This window comes from Mustela erminea, chromosome 1 (assembly GCF_009829155.1).
Source record: "Mustela erminea isolate mMusErm1 chromosome 1, mMusErm1.Pri, whole genome shotgun sequence".
NCBI lineage: Eukaryota > Metazoa > Chordata > Mammalia > Carnivora > Mustelidae > Mustela > Mustela erminea.
This window is the reverse complement of record NC_045614.1, coordinates 67,004,083-67,023,946: the sequence shown is the minus strand read 5'-3', so window position 1 is coordinate 67,023,946 and position 19,864 is coordinate 67,004,083. Positions and strand designations below refer to the sequence as shown.

The following is a 19,864-nucleotide window of genomic DNA, read 5'->3' as shown; positions in this document are numbered from 1 at the left end:
GACTACCTGCACGCTCCCCCAAGCTGAAGCAATAGGCTTGCAAATTTTTTTTTAAGATTTTACATATTGGGCGCCTGGGTGGCTCAGTGGGTTAAGCCGCTGCCTTCGGCTCAGGTCATGATCTCAGGGTCCTGGGATCGAGTCCCATATCGGGCTCTCTGCTCAGTGGGGAGCCTGCTTCCTCCTCTCTCTCTCTCTGCCTGCTTCTCTGCCTACCTGTGATCTCTCTCTGTCAAATAAATAAATAAAATCTTTAAAAAAAAAAAAAAAAAAAAGATTTTACTTATTTATTTGACACAGAGAGAGATCACAAGTAGGCAAGAGAGGCAGGGAGAGAGAAAGGAGGAAGCAGGCTCCCTGCCAAGCAGAGAGCCCAATGCAGGGCTCGATCCCAGGACCCTGAGCCGAAGGCAGAGGCTTAACCCACTGAGCCACCCAGGTGCCCCTAGGCTTACAAATTTTAATTAAGTTTTGCAAACACTTTGTAATTTCATTTAACACACAAAACTGGAAATCTATCTGTATTAAAACCAATTTTTCTCTGCCATTGGTAAGACTGGAATAAATTATTGTTTTAAGGATTTATTTATTTGAGAGAGAGTGCAAGTAGAGGAAGGAGAGAGGAACAGGGAACGAGTCCCAAGAAGACTCTGCACTGAGCTTGGAGCTCTACATGGGACTCGATCTCACGATCCCGAAACCACAACCTGAGCCAAAACCGAGTCAGACTCCCAAACAATTGTGGCACCCAGGTGCCCCTAAAGATTGGAACAAATTATTGAGCATGTTAAGTAATTTATTTTAAGACTGACACTTCCTTATATCAAGCAGTGGGAGTATGATTTACATGATGAACTTAACTTTGGTTTGGCTGATGGCAAGGAACCAGAAGGTTCATGATACAGAGTAATCAGACACCTGTGACTTCAGTCATCCATATGATGAGCTTAAATGTTAACAACTGCTCCTCTCTGACCACAAGCACTTGCAACTCCATTAGTTTGCAGATTCTGTATAAACTTCGCTTATCAAATCATAGTCTTGAAGTGACTAAAAACAGTCTCTTTAGAGAAAACTCAATTTCCAAAGAAAAACAATACTTGCTGGTGATAACATAATGGAGAGAGAATGAACTAAGAAAAGGTTAATTCTTAGCCAGAAAAGAGGGGTCTGGACAAATTAAGGAATTTTGGTTGAACGTTCAGCTACATGAAATAGCCAAAGTAGGCAAATGAACAGACAAAGCAGATTACTAGTTGCTGGGCACTGGGAGTTTGCTCAAATGGCAGGGACTGCTATGGGTTTGTTTTTAAGACTTGTTTTTTTAAGTAGGGTCAGCTCTGGGGCTCAGTCAGCTGGGCTTCTGCCTTCAGCTTGGGTCGTGATCCTGAGGTCCTGAAGTCCCACACTGGGCTCCTTGCACAGTGTGGAGCCTGCTTCTTCCTCTGCCTGCTACTCCCCCTGTTTCTGTGTGCACGTAAGTACTCTCTCTCTAGCAAATGAATGAATAAAAAATAATAATAATAAATTCTTTCTTCTTAAAAAAACAAAACAAAAACAAAAGAAAACCACAAATGGTTGAACATATGACATAAATAACAACAATATTTTCTAGGACTTAACAAAAACATCTAGTAATTGCTCCAGCCAGAACAAAAACTACTTGTTAAATGAGATAAAACATGAATAAAAGTGGAATAGGTTGTAAAGGTATGTAACTAGGCCAAGGACATAAGACTCTGAACAGAAGTATGATTTAGTGAAAAATAGGAGACACAGATACAAATATTTCTAGGTTTTAAGAGATTTGGAGGGCTTGGGGGGGATTACTGAACCAGCCTTATCAAAAGAAAAAAAAAAAAGAAAAAAAAAGAACTAAGGCTGGTGAAAGGATTTCAAAACTGTTTTCTTGGCTTAATAAGAAGTCTGCAGGAGTCTCTTACCCTAAAAAGGGTTTTAAGGATGAACTTGTGCTCAAAGACCAAATAAATATTCCCTGGAATAAACAGTCTATGGGGTCATAGGGTATGTGTACTAGATATCCACAAACATCATCTTTCCTTTGATTCTGGAACTCCAGATAAAGTAACAGTTACTAAGCTAGAGAAATACAGAAATGTGATGTCATATAAATGTGTTAAGAATGGGGTAGCTATGAAAACAGGCTCAAAAATCAGATGGTCTGGGGGTGCCTAGAAGGCTTAGTCTGTAGAACATATAACTCTTGATTTTTGGGGTAGTAAGTTCAAACCCGCATATAAAATTTACCTAAAAAAAAAAAAAATCAGGGGCACCTAGGTGGTTCAGTGGGTTGGGCCTCTGCCTTCAGCTCAGGTCCTGATCTCAGGGTCCTGGGATCGAGCCCTGCATCGAGCCCTCTGCTCAGCAGGGAGCCTGCTCCCCAAACCCCACCTGCCTCTCTGCCTACTTGTGATCTCTCTCTCTGTCAAAATAAAGAAATAAATAAATCTAAAAAAAAAAAAAAAAATCAGAGGTCTGATTCAAATCTTGCTCCTCCCCTCTCCAGCTATATAAATTAAAATTATCAGGCTCCCTAAATCCCAGTTTTACAACTGAGATAAAAGTACCTATCTTAAGGGTTGAATGTGAGGATTATTCGAGATAAAACTTAAAAAGCACTTAACAAGGAATTTGGAATCACATAAGTGTTTAATACACGTTTGCTATTATTCTCATTTTCTTTTCTTGAAAAAGAAAGAAATTATATTTTAAAGTAATCTCTACACCCAAGGGGGGGCTTGAACTCATGACCCTGAGATCAGGAGTTGCACGCTCTATGGATGGAACCAGAGGGTATTATGCTAAGTGAAATAAGTCAATCAGAGAAAGACAATTATCATATGATCTCTGATATGTGAAATTTGAGAAACAAGGCAGAGAATCATAGGGGAAGAGAGGAAAAAATGAAACAAGGTGAAACCAGAGAGGGAGACAAACCATAAGAGATTCTTAATCTCAGCAATCAAACTGAGGGTTGCTGGAGAGGAGGTGTGGTAGGAGGATGGGGTGGCTGGGTGATAGACACTGGGGAGGGTATGTGCTATAGAGAGTGCTGTGAATTGTGTAAGACTAGTGAGTCACAGACCTGTACCCCTGAAACAAATACATTATATGTTCATAATAATAAAAAAGGATTTGCATGCTCCACCAACTGAGCCAGGCAGGCACCCTTATTATTCTCATTTTCATTGGAGAACTGTAATAGGGTTGAAACATTACTCCTGTAAAGAATTAGGAAGAGCATGAACAGGTTACTTATTTCTAACAATACCATGTTTGGGTGATACTGCAGGGTAGCTTTACTCCTATAAAAAATTATAAAGGTCCTGAAGGGGTCTATATCACATATTGGGGGATACGCTACCATACAGTGGTACTCATGAACAAGGACAAAGGCTCAAAAAGGTCATAGGTGCTTCTACAGCATGAAGCAATAATTAGAAGCATAGGCCCTTGAGTCAAACAGGACTGGGTTGATGGAACTCTCTTCATTTAAGAGATTTGTGTCTTTGGACAAATTATACAAGCTATCTGTACCTCAGCTTTCCCATTTGTGAAATGAGAAAAATTATAGTAGCTTTTTCATAGGACTACTGGGAAGAGTAAGTGACATGTTGCACATAAGGTTCTTGGCAGGGCCTTGTTCCATAATAAGCAATAAATGTCTGCTATCTGATCCTATCATCATCCCCAGCCCTCTTGACTATCAAAGCTCTAACTCTGTGATCTGAGAAATGTTGCTGCTATGACCAATGACTAAGACAAGCCCCAAACCATATATAAATCAGAATATCTTCTATTTAATCAATTAATCATGTCCTGATCCAATGTGCTAAAACAATCTTGACATTATTATAAATAATCTGATCTTTGCAGTTATAAAAAAGATAATCTCAGTAGCTAAGCTTTTCATATATTTCCACTTTTTTTCTCAAAACTCCAAAACTCATTCAAATTTGGTATATTAGTCTATTCTGTTCAATTGAAAAATACAACAGAAAATAAAATTATACAACATATCTTTCATTTCCTGGAATAATAATTTTATATAAATAAAACTGATGCAAGTGTTTTAGATACATTAGAAATCATGCTATCAGTATCAGACATGTCCTATTAATTTTTCTTAAGTATTTCTACTGGACAATTGAGAGACTACCACAGTACTTTTACAGCTAAATTCATTTCTGTATCACCTGATTCTTCAGCTGGTTAAGCGTTTGTCTCAAACTATCTGTTGTCGTTTGATTATTTTTAAAAAACTCAGCCACTGCTGTATTCAAAATTATTTTATAATCATCTTTGTTTACTTCTTGGAGGCAAGCAAGGTGTTGCAGACAGGCATCGTAATTTCCAGCCTAAAACAAACAAACACAAAAACAGACAAAAATTACATATCAGCTTTAAAACTATACAATCATTTCCAAATATATTTCACTCTTCATTGTAAAACTCTTTAAAAGGGGTGCCTGGGTGGCTCAGTCGGTTAAGCATCTGCCTTCGGCTCAGGTCATGATTCCAGGGTCCTGGGATCAAGCCCCATGTTGGGCTCCCTGCTCAGCGGGAAGCCCGCTTCTCCTTCTGCCTGCCATAACCCTGCTTGTGCTCTCTCTCTGACAAATAAAAAAAGTCTTAAAAAAAAATTTAAAAAAAAAGACAAACTTCAAAAGACCTGCAACAACAACAACAACAAAAAAAAGAAAAAGACCTACAACTCCCCTAAGAATACTAACTAAAGTCACTAGGTGAAGCAATAATCATATATTAATTAAGAAACTGGGGAAGAAAAAAAGAAACTGGATATGTCCGAGCATCTGGGTGGCTCAGTCGTTGAATATCTGCCTTTAGCTCAGGTCATGATCCCAGGATCCTGGGATCAAGCCCCGCACTGGGCTCCCTGCTTGGTGGGGAGCCTGCTTCTTCTTCCTCCTACTCCCCCTGCTTATGTTCCTTTTCTCATTCTCTGTCAAATAAGTAAATAAAATCCTTTAAAAAAAAAAGAGAGAGAGAGAGAGAAGGAAACTGGGATATGTCAATTATATCTCAATAAAGCTGGAAAAAGGGGCACCTGGGTGGCTCAGCGGGTTAAGCCTCTGCCTTCGACTCAGGTCATGATCTCAAGGTCCTGGGATAGAGCCCCGCATCGGGCTCTCTGCTCAGCAGGGAGCCTGCTCCCCCCGCCCCCCGCCTCCTGCTCTGCCTACTTGTGATCTCTCTCTGTCAAATAAATAAATCTTAAAAAAAATAAAGTAAAATAAAATAAAGCTGGAAAAAAATTGCAGATATTTCCTAAGGCTCAAACTCAAACACCAATACCTGTTTAAGACACATACATAGACACATAGGTATACCATACACCTCTATATATGCATAAAACAACATGACATACACAAATATATACATATATTTATTTATGTATAGGTGTATACTGCTAGTAGGACATAATAGCTGAGGCTAGCAAAGAAAGGTAATATGATTAATTATTCTGATTTTTAATTTCCAGTAAATACACTTTGAATACCCAAGTATCAAATTCTTCTACTTACATGTATATAACTTGAAAATCAAATAAGGTTTACTTTCATATAGTTTAATGTCAGAAAAGTTAAAGTTTTGACAAGAAACCTTTAGAGTTCCATTTTAAAGCATATTCGAGAAAAAGAACAGAACAAAGCAGTGAATTAAAAAGAGTGACCCAGGGGCGCCTGGGTGGCTCAGTGGGTTAAAGCCTCTGCTTTCGGCTCGGGTCATGGTCTCAGGGTCCTGGGATCGAGCCCTACATCGGGCTCTCTGCTCGTCGGGGAGCCTGCTTCCTCCTCTCTCTCTCTCTCTGCCTGCCTCTCTGCCTACTTGTGATCTCTGTCTGTCAAATAAATAAATAAAATCTTTAAAAAAAAAAAAAAGAGTGACCCACATATTTACAAATCTAAGTTTTAAAGACTTAAAAAGGACTATGAGAGTTAAACATGTTTATGAAAACACAAAAACTTGGTAATGGCTCCAATTACTCCCATTTGTTTTATCATATTTAAACTCCAATTTTTTAAATATTAAAACTAAACCTACTCCCTAAACTTAATTCTTGAATTACTACAGAACAAAAATTTTAAATTTAAAAAATTCACTGTGAAAAGATTCATATTTGACAGACCCTAAAACTAGAGACGACAGAAAGAAACCACTGCTTACTGTGAAAGCTTGGAAAGCACTGGTGGACAACTCCTTCTCTTGATCAGTGATCCCAGAGGACTGACTTGTCCCTTCGTGTTTCTCTGCTCCCTGATCTGCAAGCACAAAAGTTTCACAGTTGTTTAGAAATAAAGTTATACAGTGAACGTGCCCTAGTTTTATCTTCTTCCTAATGAAGCTGCTACAGTTAGGACTTTTTCAACTACGATGGCATATTAGTGTTATAGGTGAGTTAGAAGCCACTCCTCCAAAAACTTAAAGAAATGTTTTCTTTAGCCATGGTCAAGCACAATGAAAACCCACCATTGCTTATGTAAAGATTACAGCTCTGTCCATCAGGACACCTGGGCTGAGAATGTTGTGTTCACTTAAAAAAGTTAGATCTGGGGGCGCCTGGGTGGCTCAGTGGGTTAAGCCTCTGCTTTCAGCTCAGGTCATGATCTCAGGGTCCTGGGATCGAGCCCCGCATTGGGCTCTCTGCTCAGCGGGGAGCCTGCTTCCCTCTCTCTGCTTGCCTCTCTGCCTACCTGTGATCTGTCAAATAAATAAATAAAATCTTTTAAAAAAAAAAAAAGTTAGATCTGCCCCCCAGCAATATATCAAAGTCCTACATATTTCAGAAGCTATGCTCCAGAGACAAAAGATTATAAATATATATACAATACCTTCAAAAAGTTTATAATCCAGTTGGAATACAATAACATTTAAAAATTAGAAAACTACTTTAATAAGAACTCATAGTTAATTTCTAGGCCAAGAATACTTTCATAGGCTTAGGAATCCAAAAGCCAAGATTAACACATTTAAAAAGCTTCCTTAACATGATTAAGTATCCATATACCTTCTAAGAGTAATGATTACTGCCCCACAATTCAGTACTTCAAAATTAGACATTTTTTATTTGAAAACCAAATTCCAAAATAAACATAAAAATCTCTACTAAATCAAGTTTCAAACTACTCGAGTTCAATACTTCTAACTGTTCTGACAAATGCTTCAAAACAAAAAAACCCAGAACTTTTTCTGCAGTGCCTTGGTGGCTCAATTAGATTGAGTATCTGACTCTTGGGTTTTGGTTCAGTTCATGAACTCTTGGTGGTGGGATTGAGCCCCTCATTGAGTTCTGTCTGAGTGGGGGAGGCTGTGGGAGATTCTTTCCCTCTCTCTCAAAATAAATACATCTTTTAAAAAAAATTTTATTTAGGGCGCCTGGGTGGCTCAGTGGGTTAAGCCGCTGCCTTCGGCTCAGGTCATGATCTCAGGGTCCTGGGATCGAGTCCCGCATCGGGCTCTTTGCTCAGCAGGGAGCCTGCTTCCTCCTCTCTCTCTCTGCCTGCCTCTCTGCCTACTTGTAATCTCTCTCTGTCAAATAAATAAATAAATCTTTAAAAAAAAAATTTTTATTTATTTGTCAGAGAGAGAGCACAAGCAGGGGGAGCAGCAGAGAGAGAAGCAGGCTCCCCACTAGGCAAAGAGCCTGATGTGGGACTCAATCCCAGGACTCTGGGATCATGACCTCAGCAGAAGGCAGACACTCAATCCACTGAGCCCCCAGGCATCCCGAAGAAATACTTTTTCTTTCACGAAAGATGCAGCATCACTGATCCCAACATTTGTGAGCACAATGCAGTCAAATGATCCCATCTCTTCTTGTTCACAAGAGATCTTTCTGGACTAAGTCTCATCTATATACTGTAGCAGAGACTTTCTGGGAGAGGGGCTGGCAGAAATCTTTCTTTTCCTTGGGATTTGGGGCCTTGATGTCAGATAACTGACAAGAACCTAAACCATAATATCACACTCTGGAGACAGCATCACGCTTATCCAGTTTTCACAAACTTTGAAGTTTCCTCTGTAAAATTACATGTAGTAATTTTACATGTAGTAAAATTACATGTAGTAGCCACAAAACATAGTTTCCATTCAACAATAATATACCTGAGCTCTTAATTACTCTTTAAAGGAACGGAGACAATAAAGTCATAAAAATTAGTAAGAATAAATACTTCCAGGTAACCACATCTACAGAGCTAATAAAAATAAGCCTCTGCCTTCGGCTCGGGTCATGATCTCAGGGTTCTGGGATCGAGCCCCGCATGGGGCTCTCTGCTTAGCAGGGAGCCTGCTTCCTCCTCTCTCTCTGCCTGCCTCTCCACCTACTTGTGATCTCTGTCAAATAAATAAAAAAAATATTAAAAAAAAAATGCAGCATCTAGGGGTGCCTGGGTGGCTCAGTGGGTTAAGCCTCTGTCTTCAGCTCAGGTTGTGATCTCAGGGTCCTGGGATTGGGCCCCGCATCAGGCAGGGAGCCTGGTTCCCGTCTCTCTCTGTCTGTCTTTCTGCCTACTTGTGATCTCTTGTCAAATAAATAAAATCTTAAAAAAAAAAAAAAAACCACAAAACACTCCTCATTCTTGAAAAAAAAAATGCAGCATCTAGTGTACCAAGGGACTGTAAAAAAAAGTTAAATCCTTTAAATCTTTCAGTCTTTTTCACATTTATTCAATGCCATAATAATAATAATAATAAAGACTATGGAATGGGAATTGCAGGGAAGGGAGGAAAGATAGCACCTTGAGAAGTTATAGCCAGCTATAATGCCGTGGATTATTTTAACTTCATTTAATCTCAAATTACTCATGATATTCCTGCTTTTCCCTGAGGTACTAAACTCAAATTAAAAGTTGTACTTAGTCTGGGGCGCCTGGGTGGCTCAGTGGGTTGAGCCGCTGCCTTCGGCTCAGGTCATGATCTCAGGGTCCTGGGATCGAGTCCCACATCGGGCTCTCTGCTCAGCGGGGAGCCTGCTTCCTCCTCTCTCTCTGCCTGCCTCTCTGCCTGCCTCTCTGCCTACTTGTGATCTCTCTCTGTCAAATAAATAAATAAAATCTTTAAAAAAAAAAAAAAAGTTGTACTTAGTCAAGATCAGTCTTTAGAAACTGTCCTCTACAATTTACAAATATTTCCTACTTAGAAAACTCTCTTTGGGACACCTGGGTGGCTTAGTAGGTTAAACATCTATCTGCCTTCAGCTCAGGTGGTGATCCCAGGACACTGGACTGAGTCCCACATGTGGGTCCTTGCTCAGCGGGGAGCGGGGAGTCTGCTTCTTCCTCTGCTGGGCTCTGCCTGCTGCTCTCCCTGCTTGTGCTCTTTCTGAAGGAAGGAAGGATACTTTCTATTGATTTAAAAAAAACCCACCAATCAACTTTTCTAACAATTTTTTTGGATCTTTTTATTTTCCAACCCCCTCCCCCCAACTTTTTTTTTTTTTTTTTTAAAGATTTTATTTATTTATTTGACAGAGAGAGATCACAAGTAGATGGAGAGGCAGGCAGAGAGAGAGAGAGAGAGGGAAGCAGGCTCCCTGTGGAGCAGAGAGCCCGATGCGGGACTCGATCCCAGGACCCTGAGATCATGACCTGAGCCAAAGGCAGCGGCTCAACCCACTGAGCCACCCAGGCGCCCTCCCCCCAACTTTTAATTTTGAAAATTTTCATACCATTTTTTTTTTAAAGATTTTATCTATTTATTAGAGAAAAAGAGAAAGCAACCACAGGTGGGTTTTGGGGCAGAGGGAGAAGCAGACTCCCCAGTGAGCAGGGAGCCCGATGTGGGGGTTCAATCCCGGCACCCTGGAAAAATGACCTGAGCCAAAGGCAGACGCTTAACTGACTGAGCCACCCAGGTGCCCCAAGTGTAGAGATTACTTAAAACATAAAATCTTTAAAATAAATAAATAAATAATACAGTGTTAAATGATTTTTTCTTTAGAAAGTCAATGACCAAAAAAAAAAAAGAAAGTCAATGACAATGAGTTACTATTAAGCTGTTTTCACAATACATCTGTTTAGCAAAACTTTTACATATACAGTAACAGTAAGGATCAATTATTTATTTACTATTATTATTTTTTAAGAATTTATTTTGGGGACACCTGCTGACTCAGTTGGTAGAGCATGTGACTATTGATGTGGGGGTTGTGAATTGAAACCCCATGCTGGGTGTAGAGATTACTTAAAAATAAAATCCGTAGGGGCACCTGGGTGGCTCAGTGGGTTAAAGCCTCTGCCTTCAGCTCAGGTCATGATCCCAGGGCTGCATGGGGTTCTCTGCTCAGCAGGGAGCCTGCTTCCCACCCCCAACCCCCACCCTGCCGGCCTCTCTGCCTACTTGTGATCTCTGTCAGTCAAATAAATAAATAAAATCTTCAAAAAAAAAAAAAAAGAAGTTTAAGTTTCTACTTTCCACCATTATCCTTCAGGAACTGTAAAAGCCTCCTACAATCTTCCAAGCAAAGAGAGATGCCAACTTTAATATAATAAACAAGCTAGACTCTAAGGCTGACAAGAGACTCTGAAATTGTCATTTCTACAGATATTTTGAAGAAATCAGTGTAAGAGGTTGCTTTTTCTTTTTTTTTTTTTAAAGATTTTATTTATTTGACAGAGATCACAAGTAGGCAGAGAGGCAGGCAGAGAGAGAGGGGGAAGCAGGCTCCCTGCTGAGCAGAGCGCCCAATGTGGGGCTCAATCCCAGGACCCTGAGATCATGACCTGAGCTGAAGGCAGAGGCTTTAACCCACTGAGCCACCCAGGTGCCCCAAGAGGTAGCCTTTTCCAAGGTAACCAACCATTATTTTATCTGCACTTTTACTTCAAGATAAAACTTTAAAACAAAAATACTCCAATGGGTTTACTATTTTTATTTTCCTTGTTATCTTTCTGCACCTTTCAAGTTTTCTGTATGGAGTGGGTGTTACTTTCATAATCAGTTTTTAAAACATTATTTGTAACTTCAGAGTTCTTACCAGAAAGAGTCTGCACGTAATTCCATAATGTGTCTTTATTTGTCCAAAAGTAGTCTCCATTGCCAATTGTAAGAGTGTATGGCCGTTCATCCATAAGCTTGACTTTCCTTCTACTCTGGCCTAATGAACATGGCTGACCTTCCAGGCGCACAGAGCTCTTAGGAGCAAAAACCTTGACACCCTTTAATCCAATAGGCTTCATTTTGAACCAAACAACTGCCTTTAGGTTTAAAATAAGTAGAAAAGAAATACACTGCTTTTCAAAAACTGAAAGAAGTCAGTTAACTGAAAGCACAGACACATTCTAATACAGAATGTTAACAATTCAAATCTGATTGGAGGAGGGTTTTCCACACAAGCTACACATTTTAAAACACAGCTCCAATGATGTTTAAGACATTTTTTTCCCCATAGGAATAAGGAATGTTAAAAACTAAGGAAACCTACTAATATGGTCACAAAGTAGTGATGATGCCTTTGTGAAGGCAAGTTTTAAAAAAGAAGAATGCCATTTCAAAGAAAAATCATTCAGGTCTTTCGAAGTCACCACATAAATAAAGTTCACATAGCTCACGTGGTTTTCTATCACTTGGACAAGTGTCTCTGACTTATCGAAACCCTACACATATAACAGTTGATTATTACATAATCAGAGAAATATGTGACGAGCAATGCCTCAGACTTGAGCACCCTGTGCAGCACAACAGAAATAAAGGAAGAAAATAATCAAGAATTAACAATAACATGCTTTGTGGAAGATAGGCAAACCAGACCTCTACCATGCTGAGTATTTTTTTCTTATTTTATTTTTAAGTAAATCTCTACACCCATTGTGAGGCTCAAACAACCCCAAGATAAAGAGCACACTCCACTGACTGGCAGCCAGTGCCCCTGCTGGGGAGTATTTTAATATTCATATTGGAGAGTAGTTTTTATGTACAGAAAAGAGATTTACTCTGGTTTCCAAATATTAATACCTGATTTATTAAGGGTCTACATTTAGAAAGCCTAGATTTCCCTTAAGCCTTTATATTCAACTTAGACTTTTTTTTTTAAAGATTTTACTTTTAAGTAGTCTCTACACCCAATGTGGGGCTTGAACTTACAAACCCAATATATTTTATACACAAACAAATGTGTAAACCATGACTGGATCTTAGTTTGAAAAGCACACCTTTCTTTTTTTAATTGAAGTTCAATTAACATAGAGTTATATTAGTGTCAGGTGTACAACATGTTGACTGAACAAGTATATAGATCACTCAGTGCTTGCCACAGTATGTGCAGTTAAAACGTTAGTACAGTACTATTAACTCTATTCCCTATGCTGTACTTTTCATCTTTTTAACTTACTATTATCTTTTAACTGATACTTTGCCAGGTAAGCACAGTCTCTTTAAGCCTTAAAATAGCATTTCTGGGACAACTGGGAAACTTAATATATTCAAATATTAATTTTCTAAAGTATGACAATGGTTGTACAAGTGAATGACCTTTTTTTTTTTTTGAATGGCCTTATTTTTAAAAAATGCATGGTGGATTTTTAAAAATGCATGGTGGGGCTCCTGGGTGGTTCAGTGGGTTAAGCCTCTGCCTTTGGCTCAGGTCATGATCCCAGGGTCCTGGGATCGAGCCCCGCATCGGGCTCTCTGCTCTGCGGAGAGCCTGCTTCCTCCTCGATCTCTGCCTGCCTCTCTGCCTACTTGCAATCTGTCAAATAAATAAATAAAATCTTAAAAATTATAGAATTAAAAAATAAGTAAAAAATGCATGGTGAGGGGTGCCTGGGTGGCTCAGTTGGTTAAGCATCTGCCTTTGGCTCAGGTCATGATCTCAGGGTCCTAGGATCGAGCCCTGTATTGGGCTCCCTGCTCAGTGGGGAACCTGCTTCTCCCTCTCCTACTTCCCCTGCTTGTGCTCGCTCTATCAAATAATAAATAAAATCTTGAAAAAATTGTATGGCGAAATATTTAGAGATGAATATTTAGAAATATTGATATTTAGAAATATTTAGAAATGATTCAACACTCAAAGTTGTAGCCAGAGAGAGAGGAAATAAATATGGCAAAATGTAACAATCGTTAAACTAGCTGGTGAGCATATGGATACTCATTTTTTCAATTTTTTGGATGTTTGAAATCATCTGTAATACAAAGTAGAAAAATATCAAATATGCATGGATTCCTCACAGGACCCTGAAGAAAGCAAATGGTAGAAGAGTACTGTATAGTTTATTTCCTCATCCGCATAGACAGATAGATAAACGAAGATTTTATTTATTTATTTGAGAGAGACAGTGTGAACATGTATGGATGCAGAGGGAGAGGGAAGGGGGAAAGAATCTCAAGTAGGCTCTGCCCTGAGCATGGACTGGGACTTGATCCCACAACCCATGAGTTCATGACTTGAGCCACAAGTCTGAAGCTTAGACCATAAGTCTGAAGCTTAACCAACTGAGCCAACCAAGCAACCCTGCATATATATATATATATTTTTTTAGATTTTATTTATTTATTTGACAGAGAGAGAGATCACAAGCAGGCACAGAGGCAGGCTCCCTGCTGAGCAGAGAGCCCGATGCGGGGCTCGATCCCAGGACCATGGGATCATGACCTAAGCCGAAGACAGAGGCTTTAACCCACTGAGCCACCCAGGCGCCCCTATTATTATCATTTTTATGGCCATTCTGGCTTAAAATTTCAAAGCCATCTGTAAGTACCCTTCTCCTGATTTCATATTACCCAACAAGTCTGATCTTTCCCTTATTCAAATTATCAATCTTTTCCTATTAAGCCTACTACAGCCAGGCTCACAGTTCAAATTCTCAGATAAAAATTCTAATCTAGGATTTTGTGTCCTAACTCTAGCCATTCTCTCCTTTCAGATAACCATAAAAAAATAAGGTCAGGGGCGCCTGGGTGGCCCAGTGGTTTAAGCCTCTGCCTTCGGCTCAGGTCATGATCTCAGGGTTCTGGGATCAAGCCCCGCATCGGGGGCTCTCTGCTCAGCAGGGAGCCTGCTTCCCCCTCTCTCTGCCTGCCTCTCTGCCTACTTGTGATCTTTCTCTCTGTCAAAAAAATAAATAAATAAAATCTTAAAAAAAAAAAAAAAGGTCAAATAAATCATCCTAAAACACTGATGGTATTTTCTTAGTCAAAAATGCTAATAAATGGGGATGCCTGGGTGGCTCAGTTGGTTGAGTGGTTGCCTTTGGCTCCAATCATGATCCCAGGGTCCTGGGATCGAGTTCCATATTGGGCTCCTTTCTCAATGTGGAGCCTGCTTCTCTCTCTGCCTCTGCCTGCCACTCTGCCTGCTTGTGCTCTCCCTCTCTCGCTAACAAATAAATGAATCTTAAAAAAAAAACACAAAAAACAAAAAAACAAAAAATGCTAATAAATGGATGAAATCTTTAAAAAAAAGACAAAAAATAAATGAAATAAAATGTTATTAGAAGTTAGGGGGTAGGGTACCTGGGTGGCTCAGTTGTTAAGCATCTGCCTTCAGCTCAGGTCATGGTCCCAGGGTCCTGGGATCGAATACCACCACAGGCTCCCTGCTCAGCAGGAGGCCTGACTCTCCCTTTTCCATTCCCCTCTCTTACCATCTCTCTGTCAAACAAATAAATAAAAATAACTAAAAAATTAAAAAAAGAAGTTAGGGGGTGCCTGGCTGGCTCAGTTGGTAAAGCATGTGACTCTTGGTCTCAGGGTTAAGTCTGAGCCCCATGTTGAGTAGAGAGATTACTTAAAAATAAAATCTTAAAAAAAAAGTTAGAAAACTGTCAGAACACCCATCTTACAAATGAAGAAACTGAGGTTCAACTAAGAACCTTTCCTAAGGAGTAAGGCTTTCTGCTCACCTTACTATGCCCACTTAGTCACGAATTCCGCCAGTTTTACTCCCTAAACATTTCTCATATCTGCCTCTCCTCACCATCCTACCAACCCCAAAGTAATACTAACCCATATTTAAAATAAAATCAGGGCCTCAGATGATGTCATTTTAACCTTTGGTAATGCTGAGACATAGATACTGTTATCATTGCCATTTTACACACAGGAAAGCTGAGGCTTAAAAAAAGGGTCTTAACATTTAACAAAGGAGTGCATGGGTGGCTCAGTTGGTTAAACATCTGACTCATTTATATATTTATTTGAGAGCACATAAGCAAGCGAGCAGGGGAGAGGGGCAGAGAGAGAATCTCAAGCAGACTCCCTGCTGAGCACAGAGCCCCACATGGGGCTCAATCTCACAACCCTAAAATCATGACCTGAGCTGAAATTAAGAGCTGGACACGTAACCAACCAAACCACCCAGGCACCCCAAGTGTCTGACACTTGATCTCAGCTCAGGTCTTAATCTCAGGGTCACCAAGTTCAAGCCCTCTGTAGGGCTCCATGCTGGGTGTGGAGCCTACTTTATTTTCATTTTTTTTTTTTTTTAGATTTTATTTGTTTATTTGACAGGCAGAGATCAGTAGGTAGGCAGAGAGGCATGCAGAGAGAGAGAGGGGGAAGCAGGCTCCCTGTTGAGAAGAGAGCCCAACGCCGGGCTTGATCCCAGGACCATGACCGGAGCCGAAAGGCAGAGGCCTCAACCCACTGAGCCACCCAGGCACCCCATGAAGCCTACTTTATTTATTTATTTTAAGATTTTATTTATTTATTTGACAGACAGAGATCACAAGTAGGCAGAGAGAGAGAGAGAAGCAGGCTCCCTGCTGAGCAGAGAGCCCGATGTGGGGCTTGATCCCAGGTCCCTGAAATCATGACCTGAGCCCAAGGCAGAGGCTTAACCCAATGAGCCACCCAAGTGACCCTGGAGCCTACTTTAAAAAAGAAAATTTGCCCAAGGTCACACGGATACCAAGTGGTGTCTTGGTAGGATGAACCCAGGCTGTCTGGTTAATTCCCTTGTTTTTAACTTCTTCATCATTCTCACCTAGCTCCATTAAAATATAAACCTGGTCACATGATGCTCTTGCTGAAATCTCTTCTGATTACAATGAACTCAAACTGACATAAGCCAGCCCCTGACACAACTGAATTCATCTCTTTGCTCACTACACTACAAATACGTATCGAGTGCCTCCTATATGCCAGCCCTTGTTCTAGGCACTGGAGATAAGAGCAAGACTAACACAGATAAAAGTACCTTTCTTCGGGGTGCTTATATTCAACGGGTCTTCTCAGTCTCTTTAAACATTTTCCAAGGAGTCTATACATTTGTTGCTCCTCTTATCTGGATCATTTTTTCTCCACATGGCTGGCTCTTTATATTCAGGGTCTCTGTTCCAGTGTTACCTCTAAGAGAGCCCTTCCTTTTCTAACCAATCTATTCAAAATAGGGTTCTTGCTCTCAGTTATCCTCTGTGGTCTGACTCATCTTCCTTTTCTTCACAATATTTATCACAACTTAAAAATCACAATTACTGGGGTGCCTGGGTGGCTCAGACGGTTGAGCGTCTGCCTTTGGGTTGGGTTGTAATCCCGGGGTTCTGGAATGGAGCCCCGTATCAAACTCCCTGTCAACAAGGAGCCTCCTTCTCCCTTTTATTCCTCCTGCTTGTGCTCTCTCACTCTGTCAAATAAATAAAATCTTTTAAAAAAAACCCATAATTATTTATTTTGTTTACCCTGTCTTTCATACTATAAGCCTCATAACTACAGAGTTACGTTAGTGCCTGGCAAAGCAGGCATGGGTAAATATTTACTGAATAAATTAATATAACAACATTAGCTGGCTTTAGCTATTCTCTGGGCTTCCAGTCTTGTTTCATTTAAATCTACCCCCTCCCATACTGTGGTCAGGTCACTTACTTTCTTAAAGGCTTTCATGGGTTTCTTTTCTTAACTAAGAATAAGCACACAATACCCTCCATGACAAGGGCTCTGAGCTCGGGAGCTCAGAGATGAAGCAGCATATAAACTAGACTTTGAATGAAGACACAGTTTACCAGATTGAGAAGAGAAAGAAGAGAAAGGAAGATGCCACTTTCTCTTCTTTCTTACCACTCAGAAACTCAAAAGAACACAATACTTTTCAAGAGTCGTTACTGGGGCGCCTGGGTGGCTCAGTGGGTTAAAGCCTCTGCCTTCGGCTCAGGTCATGATTCCAGGGTCCTGGGATCGAGGCCCGCATCGGGCTCTCTGCTCAGTGGGGAGCCTGCTTTCTCCTCTTTCTCTGCCTGTCTCTCTGCCTACTTGTGATCTCTGTCTGTCAAATAAATAAATAAAAATCTTAAAAAAAAAAAAGAAAAAAAAGAGAGTCGTTACTGGTGTGAAGAACTAGGTGTGTTGATATAGAAACATTAGCTGGAAACAGACCGTAAAGTTTCACAAATGACATTAAAGAGTGAGGATTTGATGCACACAAGATGATACAATCTTAGAAAGTTTACAGGGAATGGTATGTTCCAATTAGTGTTTTAGAAATAAAAACACAGGGGCGCCTGGGTGGTTCAGTGGGTTAAAGCCTCTGCCTTTGGCTCAGGTCATGATCCCAGAGTCCTGGGATTGAGTCCAGCATCGGGCTCGCTGCTCAGCAGCGAGCTTGTTTCCTCCTCTCTCTGCCTGCCTCTCTGCCTACCTGTGATCTCTGTCTGTCAAATATATAAAATCTTTAAAAAAAAAAAAGAAAGAAAGAAAAACACAGTAGTGAGAATAATGGACTGGATAGGAAGAGAAACAAACACCAGTCAGAAGGCTGCTTAATGTGAAACAGACCACATTAAAAAATAAAGGCTAGAATCACAGCAGGTGAAAGGGGGATGGAGAGGAGGAGAGATTCAAAGGAATGATATTAAACACTCATCTACTTAATACAAATTTAACATTATCTAGGTAAGAATTTCCTACACTGTGACCCATAAACTTCAACCAAAGACACAGTCCCCAAACGCCCTGGACCTTATTCTTCCACTACACATATTACACAGCTACGGTACCTAGCTATATTACATACATACTACCAAATGGATATGCTACTAAGTTGGGTGTCTCACAGACTGAGCAATAGGTCCTCAAAGGCAGGGAGTATGTTCTATTCACTTCTTCAATATCCAAGGCAGTCCCTCGTACTTAATCTTTGTGAATGAACAAGTCGAAGAGTGCTTTATACCTGATAGAACTTGGAAACTAGATGGGCTTTAGGCCTAAAAAGGTCATTCCAGGCAAGTGCAAAAGACACCGGCAAGTAGGAAAGGTAAACCTGGGAAACAGATACTGCCTTCAATTAATAAGGAAGATGCTGGTCCGCTTGGTCCGGCCTTGAACAAGTCATGCTTATTTTCTGCCTGGAACATTGTCCCTATCCATCCTACTCCTTCCACATGGCTCTCTCCATTTCAGGGGGGTATCTGTTCAAACATCACCTCACCCGAGCCCTTCCGTGACCAGCCTACCTGAAAATTCTATAGCATACTACATTATCCTCACTTTGTAAACCTTTTCTCTACTGTATATGAGGATCGGCTCAGTTTTATTTCAAATCAAGTCCATCTGTCAGTTATTGAGATCAAAACCTACAGAATATAGAGACTGTCTTTCCTTTTTTTCTAAATTTCACTGCAAAAAGTCTAAGTTGTTGCCCACTTCTAAGATCCCTCAGTTAAGTTCTCCCAACATAAATGAGATGCCACAGAGAACATCAATTTCTCACAAGACACATATGGCAGACCATCGCAGAAGTAGGCAAGAAAGAATTTTATATACCATAATGAAGTTTCTAGGAATGGAGCAGTAATCCATAAAAAGAAAATCGAGATTAAATTAATTAACTTTAAGGAACTACGGGAGAATAGGTTACAAACGCAAGATATTTGAGAGCACAGAACGAAGAGAGACGCTCTAATTTTATGTCTACTTAAACAAGTAGTTTTCACAAAGCTAATTACATAGGACGTGGCAGACCAGAGGCAGGCTTATGTGGGGGCGAAAGAGCCCAGGTGAATCTTATCCTGAGCCAGGGGACACAAGGCAGCTGTGCGCTCCAGAGTGAACTTTACCTATTCTGCCTTCCCCACTGGAAAACCGAAAAGCCTGTGACGTGGTTAAATAAATTTAAGTCAAATATTCTGGAGAGAGGCGGTCAGTAGTGACTTCATACTGCACTTGGGTAAAAAAAACCTATAGATCTGGGACCCAAAGACCCACACTTGGGACGGCCGTGGGAGAGGCCGGGGGAGAGAAATGCACACCCAGATTCAAGTCGCCCTCGTGTCCCCACCAACTCCGCGCCAGGGTCGGCCCACCCCTGCGTGTCCCACAGCTTTAGCACACCGGGCGTGGGCACCTCACCTGCAGGCTTGTCTGCAGCCATCTTCCCACCCCAGCTTATGTTCTTCCCCTCAGGTGGCGTGGCCTTGACTCCAGCTGCCGAGCCGGCTGCGATCCTGAACCTCGGAAGACGAGTCCACCCGGGCTCCGGGCCCCTGGGTTCCCGCCTGGGGAGTGGGCTGACGCGGGCTTAGGAAGTGACGAAGGCTAGCTCGCGTCGTCTAGCAACAAGAAGCAGCGTCTCCGGCCGGGTAGCCCCACAGTCCCCTGCCAGACACTGCTTCCGCTGCACGGTTTCCCGGTATACACCACTTCCGGGGGCCTTCGCCCGTGTGGGAACTGCAAGCTGGTCCCGCCCCACGCTGGCGTCCCCCGAGCGCCCCGCCCACGGCGGCGCGCGTGTGTGCGTATGCGTGCGCGCCCGACCCGACGGATGCTATCTTGGGGCTGTGGGCGTGTGCTGGGTAGCATGGGCGGGGTCTGCACGCGATTACCTCTGGCTTATACTGCTTAAAATTCTGCAGTGTTAGAGCTTTCCTCTCGCATTTTACGTAAAATCACAATT

At 41.2% G+C, this 19,864-nt stretch overlaps 1 protein-coding gene across 7 annotated transcripts in view; it reads right to left on the bottom strand.

Moving 5' to 3' along the window:
- The window catches only part of CNOT10 (CCR4-NOT transcription complex subunit 10), a 75,796-nt gene extending 56,151 nt beyond the window's left edge, over positions 1-19,645 (bottom strand). For 2 of the 7 annotated variants that reach the window (XM_032361601.1, XM_032361678.1), the window contains exons 1-4: positions 19,321-19,645; positions 11,021-11,240; positions 6,211-6,305; positions 4,218-4,379 (exon numbers count right to left, since the gene is read on the bottom strand). In XM_032361601.1, coding sequence (XP_032217492.1) covers positions 4,218-4,379; positions 6,211-6,305; positions 11,021-11,222 — 459 coding nt within the window. In that variant the 5' untranslated portion in view covers positions 11,223-11,240; positions 19,321-19,645. The remainder of the gene's footprint in view (positions 1-4,217; positions 4,380-6,210; positions 6,306-11,020; positions 11,241-19,320) is intronic. The other 5 variants (XM_032361196.1, XM_032361277.1, XM_032361440.1 and 2 more) reach the window with 4 other exon arrangements.
- Positions 19,646-19,864: the final 219 nt, after the last annotated feature.